Source organism: Anarhichas minor, unplaced genomic scaffold, assembly GCF_050575085.1.
Source record: "Anarhichas minor isolate MPS153535 unplaced genomic scaffold, ASM5057508v1 ptg000007l, whole genome shotgun sequence".
Lineage (NCBI taxonomy): Eukaryota > Metazoa > Chordata > Actinopteri > Perciformes > Anarhichadidae > Anarhichas > Anarhichas minor.
Genome location: NW_027466453.1, coordinates 4641222 through 4647842, shown reverse-complemented (window position 1 = coordinate 4647842; position 6621 = coordinate 4641222). Strand labels below are relative to the sequence as shown.

General features: G+C 41.9%; 1 protein-coding gene across 1 annotated transcript; it reads right to left on the bottom strand.

Moving 5' to 3' along the window:
* Window positions 1–4864: 4864 nt before the first annotated feature.
* LOC142945244 (ferritin, spleen middle subunit-like) lies at window positions 4865–6132 on the bottom strand. Its single transcript, XM_076086663.1, has 4 exons — window positions 6031–6132; window positions 5449–5595; window positions 5147–5272; window positions 4865–5020 (listed from the first exon to the last, which is right to left on the bottom strand). Exons 1-4 carry the CDS (start codon window positions 6130–6132, stop codon window positions 4865–4867), a joined length of 531 nt encoding a protein of 176 aa, XP_075942778.1.
* Between the last annotated feature and the right edge of the window lie 489 nt (window positions 6133–6621).

Here is a 6621-nt window from a genome sequence, read left to right as displayed (position 1 = left end):
AGAGGGGAGGAAGAGCGGAGGTTAGAACTGTGATTAGCAGACGTCACCATTATTTATATTATATAATAATAATAAAAAAAAAAAAAAAAAGGTTGTGCCAAACAGTAGTTATGCAGCAAAGTAGTGGTCAGGCACTGTGAGGAATTTAAGTTTTTAAACTCCTAATTATGGAATTATGTTACAATGCTTTTACTTTAGGAAGTTTTGACCAAGAGGTGTGTTGTAAGAGTGGGGGTTTGAGGAATGGGTTGTAAAGTGGCTGGGTGAGGTGTGAAGTTTAGGACAATGGGTCAAGGGAGGGGCTTATTGGACTTCAGCCAATCAGTGAGGTGATCGATGAGCTAAGAGATGTAACTTTGGAGGGACAAAGGATCTTGAGGGGGGAGGGTGGGGAGAGAGAGAGTCAGACCTCCTCCGTTTGTTATTAATAATGTGTTATTAATAGTGTGATTCGGTTTGTATCTGTTTTTATGCTTCTTGGCTAATAAATCTATTTGAGTTTGACTTAAACCTGCTGTTGTGTTTTGGAGGCGATTGAGAGCACATGGCTGCAGGAAGGAAGGAGGGAGGGGGGGGGGGGGTGGGGGGAGGGATTTCTCCCAGTGTCCAAAAGTTATGGACCTAACAGCACATGAGTCATGATTTTGAAGAGTCTAGTCGGTTTGGACACAGACCAGCGTCATGTTTGAAGAAGTTAAAAAATCAAAAACAAAAAACAGCACAAACATGACTCAGCGTGTTTGACTCAATGTGGCGAGTGGGGGATAAAACACTGCTCATCTGGCAACCATCAGATAAACAAGTGAGAGATGCAGAGAAACAGTGCTGTCATACTGCATTACTTATAAAACACAATCAATTTCATGACAATTGTATTTTATATTTCTTCTTTTATCAGCATATTTTTTTATATCAAGACATACAATAGATGCAGATACTTAGCATACATTAATACGAAGATACAATAAATTGAAGTGTTCTTCTCACCATGGAAGTGTAGGTGTAAGAGGCGAACAGCTCCATGTTGACCATCCGGTTGACGGCGGCCTCGCAGTCGCGGTGGTAGTTCTGACGGACCTGAGACTCCATTGTAGCTGGCGTTTCTTGCGGGTTTCTTCTCTTGTTTTCTTAGCAAAACGGTACAAAAAATAGCTTAACGGCGACTTTCTCGGTAGTGTTCAAGTAATAAAGGTTTGTCGTGTCCGGAATGCAGAGTAGAAGAAGTAGTACGCGGGACAAAGGAAGAAGTTCCGTTCAAACACTGTTGAAGCAAGAACTCCTTGTGGTTTCTCTCCCTGGTGTGAATGGTAAACGTCTCGCTCCGCGGTTTTATACCCTTGCCAGAGCTCGTGACACACGTTACGTCACTCCACGCATTTCCGCCAATCACTGAGCTCAGACAGCGGCAGAGCTGTGAGACGAGGGATGAGGTCGCATCCCCCTTCCTCATTCGGGGAAAAACAGGTTTTTCATATTCCATTGATTTATTCACACGTGCAATGACGAAGCACTTTTTGTTATTATCTCAAAAGACAATAAACTGAATTATATTTGAATGTAAATTCAAAGACTGAATAGGCTGAGTGTGCAATTTATGTGTGCAAAGGTGGGTTGTGGAGTTATCATTTTCCCTTCATACAAACAGCATAAAGATATAAAACTGTACATTTAGATTTAGAAAACTGAATACTCCTACATATAGACACAAACCCTCTACTGTTGTATAAACTACAATACATCAGGACATATTTAAATACAAATAGAAAACTGTTTCTGGTCTCAAAATCGTTGAATGCAAGTACTTGCAACTGCAAATGATAAACATCAGAATAACTTCCAATCCTCTGTTTAATAGTGCTCTTGACTTTTTTATGAGTTTGTTAACAGAGATTATATACTGAGTTCTGGCCTTGCCTTCTCTCTATAAAGTGACCCAGCACTGGATTGTTAACCAATACTCCCCATAAGGCATCTATAGACCTTGCTTATCTATGTCGTTAACTTTGGCCCGATACAGCTGAACTTGTTTTATCTCGTTATACAACACGACATCTCAAAACTGCTGATTATGTGTTTTCCACCGAGGTGTTCTTCTTTTTTGTATTGCATTACTCAATACCACAGCACTGTTGTGAGACACGACAGAGTCTGAAAAGCCTGAAAGGTCTTAGCTTTAAAATAACATGGGGGAGCCAAGGAAATGCTGTACTTACATATTGTTTGTTATCGTTTTTGTTTTTAATGAAAGTCGTGCTTCTAAAAGCCTCAGTCCTGTTTCAATGCAACTTTTTCTTTATGCATGCTCATATCTGTTCAATGTGAGTCAGATAAGTGACATCAGGTCTCTCTAAAGAGTGCGGTTTGGATGATGGTGTTTAGTTAAACTGTGATTTGATCACTGTTTGGAACTGACTTTGAAATAGTCTACATGCTCTGTTATTTATCAGCCTCTGAAACACACACTGAGATTTTGGGTTGAGGTTTGTCCTCTTGTACACTTGAATATCATGCTTTTGTTAATAGCGCAAGAGATCATCTTTAATAAAGTGATACAGCACTTTCAGCCAATAGCTTTCCACTTGTATAGTGCCAGGTGGACGTCAAGGGTCACAACAATTATTTCATTTCTAAACTGCTGATTTAATGCTGCTGGTGAAGATCACTTGTGCAGATTTTTTCTTTTTCTTTAACTTGTATAAAATTGTGGTAGTTATGTATCAGCTAAAACTACAGTAAGAATGTTTGCAGTGCTGGCCAACGAGAGGGCGAACGTGTAATCATGTCGGGTCTTAAGAGTTGCTTCCTTTAGGCCTCTCGTCTCATCTGGCACACAGTAAGTATGGCGCCATGAGGGCTAGCGTACCACTAACAGAAACACTTACAGGTGCAAGTCAGCGATTCTAATCCAATTTTTGTCAACTCCAGTGAGTATCTCCTCACGGTCCGCTAAGCTGTTCGGGGGGTTCATGCCTGTGCACCGGACAGGTGAAAGGTCACGGCGAGAGAAAGGCTTGTGGGAGCATGAGGGACGGTAAAAATTAATTAGTATTGAAATTTGAGTGTTGAGTTCAAAATATAAATAATCTGTCTCCAGTGTTTTTTTATTTTTATTTGACAGAAATTCAACAAAACACATTGCATGTTGCGACATGTTCGCTTTTCAATATATTCGTCCCATCATGGCTGGTAGTTAGCATAGCATCCAGGCTAGTTAACATAACTGCTACATTCCAGCTGTCTCTGTTTACATTTTTTATTTTTAAAGATGACGTAATCACGTAACACATTCCAGACTTTTATGAGGAGTGGCACCATAGTTTCCAGCCAGGTGTTAATCTTGATGAGAGTGTAGTGTGGTTGGTTTGGCCGCAGTGCAAAGGGCCACACTTTGATTTAAAAAACGACACGCTCTCTGAAGATGCATTCATTTTTCAAGAAACACCTCGACTACTTCGCCCTCATCACATCTCGTCTAAGCCAGATTCTTTACATTGTAGTATTCAGGAGGCCTTCGTTCTAGGAACTTCCAGGATCGCTCATGTGGTTTGTTGTTGGCTTCAGAAGCAGATGACTCAGCTCTTTTCACAGAAGTTACATCACTCTTGTATACAGGATCTCAACCTGCATGGCATGCATCGTTGAACTGTGGGTGAAAAAAATAAAAATGTCCAAGCCCGAGCTCATATGATCCTAATGACATCATGGGGGTCTTGTTCTCCTCCAGTGGAACTGAAGACATCATACAGCTGTTCTGAGAGGTATTTAAAGTAATACTTCCCATGCAGGGCTCTACTATAAGGATTCTTTAAACCAATCATGACGGTGAGTGAACTTATCAAAATATAACAGGAAAATACAACCAAATGCCAGGACACTATACGACATACTATCATTGTCAAATGATTGGTGGAAATCAAATTCCACCAATCCGTCATGATTGATTGATGGCTTTTTGTGACATATTTATGACATACTTTGACCATTTCATGAATGACACTCTTAGCAATGAATCATTTCTGAATGCTTTGAAAGTTCTCTTTAAATACTTGGCTGCCACAGTAAAAAAATAATGTAATTTCAGACCCTGCTGTACAGAGCCCCTTGTGGCAAATTTGTATAAACAAAATTAGATATATTCTGTACACAGTTTCCTTCCAACAATGCAGGGCAATAAAAACATGTAATTTAAACTCTTAAAATCATGAGGATTTCATAATTAAGTTATGTGGCAGTGTGCCGTTTCAGAATTCCTTTGTTTATTCAGTAAAAAAAAGAAAATGTAGCCTGGGAGGAATCAGGACTTTCACTTCATTGAACTGTGGGGAAAATAAATATAAATGTCCTGCTGAGAAGGAAAAACCAGAGAGTAAAGCTCTGGTGACTTGATGGCAGTTCTTGTAGATTTAAAGGCGGTGCAGTCATTCATGAGCATGTACACTTTATAAGGGAAAGAGTTACAGATTAGCTCCATTTAGGAGTTACCGACTACTAACCAGCACTTTGGTTTAATAAACGATGGTGTGTAAACATAACAGCTTTTAAGTCAATATGAAAAGGGTGCGTAACAGATGCAGATCAGACAACAGAGTCCAGCTCAACATGTTTATTCAGATTAAGAACAGATCAGAAACAGTCATTCAAATGTCACACAAGAGGAGATTTAGAGGTAATGAGGGCAAAGTCATCACCTTATAAATACCTATCCTTAAATGACATTTGAAAAACCCGGTGACACCACCAGAACTCATCAACTCCACAGGTCAAGCAGAGTAGATTTAAATTCACGCTCACTGGAGCAGAAGGGTGCGTTTAAAGCCTGTGTGCCACATCTTCCCTCCAGGCTCAACCCTGAGACTTTGCATATTTAGCTCTTTGCCCCCAGGGTGTGCTTGTCGAACAGGTACTCCGCCATCTTGTTTTTGTTGGCGTCCATGCGGGAGAGGTTGGAGATGTAGTCGCCCAGCTTCTTGATGTCCTCCACCTGCTCGTTCAGGTAGTGGGTCTCCAGGAAGTCGCACATCTGAGGAACGGAGACGAGAGAGAGAGAGAGAGATTACTACGCGTACAGACGAATGCTAGAGCACACGAGTTTGTGGTGTAGCCGGGACCGTCTTTGGCAGACCACGCGGCACTAATTCACACTTACATGAGGGTCGACGTTGTCAGAAGCCAGTTTGTGCAGGTCCAGCAGGGCCTGGTTGACGTTCTTCTCCAGCTGCAGGGCGCACTGCATGGCCTCCAGCCCGCTGCCCCACTCATCACGGTCTGGTTTCTACGGAGGGAAAAACATTCAATTATAGCAGACTGAACGGTCATGATAATAATTGGTGGTAAACGGGAGGGACCGAGTGTCCCACTGCTGCAGGTTAATCCCAGTTTATTTGTCCTAGACAGACAGGGTGCAGCAAGACACGTCTCAACGGGGCCAGTCCTCCAGTGTGTACCGACCTTCAGGTCCTGGAGGAAGATGCGTCCTCCCCTGTTGTTCTGGAAGGCCAGCAGCTTCTGGGCGTGCTCCCTCTCCTCGTCGCTGTTCTCCTTGAAGAAATGGGCGAAGCCTTCGAGGGCCACATCGTCACGGGAGAAGTAAAAGGCCTGTGAACAAGGGACAAGAGGGGAAAAAAATAAAGAAAAAAAAAGGTTGTGACAAACAGTTCGGCAGCAAAGTAGTGGTCAGGCACACGAGTCATGGTTTTGAAAGGACTAGTTGGTTTGGACACAGACTAGCATCATGTTTGAAGAAATAAAAAAATAAAAAACCCCAGCATAAACATGACTCAGCATGTTTGACTCAATGTGGTGAGTGGGGGATAAAACACTCCTTATCTGGCAACCATCAGATAAACAAGTGAGAGATGCAGAGAAACTGTCATACTGCATTACTTATAAAACACAATCAATTTAATGACAATTGTATTTTATATTCATTCTTTGAACAGCAAATATTTTTTTATATCAAGACATACAATAGATGCAGATACTTAGCATACATTAATACGAAGATAAAATAAATTGAAGTGTTCTTCTCACCATGGAAGTGTAGGTGTAAGAGGCGAACAGCTCCATGTTGACCATCCGGTTGACGGCGGCCTCGCAGTCGCGGTGGTAGTTCTGACGGACCTGAGACTCCATTGTAGCTGGCGTTTCTTGCGGGTATCTTCTCTTGTTTTCTTAGCAAAACGGTACAAAAAATAGCTTAACGACGACTTTCTCGGTAGTGTTCAAGTAATAAAGGTTTGTCGTGTCCGGAATGCAGAGTAGAAGAAGTAGTACGCGGGACGAAGGAAGAAGTTCCGTTCAAACACTGTTGAAGCAAGAACTCCTTGTGGTTTCTCTCCCTGGTGTGAATGGTAAACGTCTCGCTCCGTGGTTTTATACCCTTGCCAGAGCTCGTGACACACGTTACGTCACTCCACGCATTTCCGCCAATCACTGAGCTCAGACAGCGGCAGAGCTGTGAGACGAGGGATGAGGTCGCATCCCCCTTCCTCATTCGGGGAAAAACAGGTTTTTCATATTCCATTGATTTATTCACACGTGCAATGACGACGCACTTTTTGTTATTATCTCAAAAGACAATAAACTGAATTATATTTGAATGTAAATTCAAAGACTGAATAG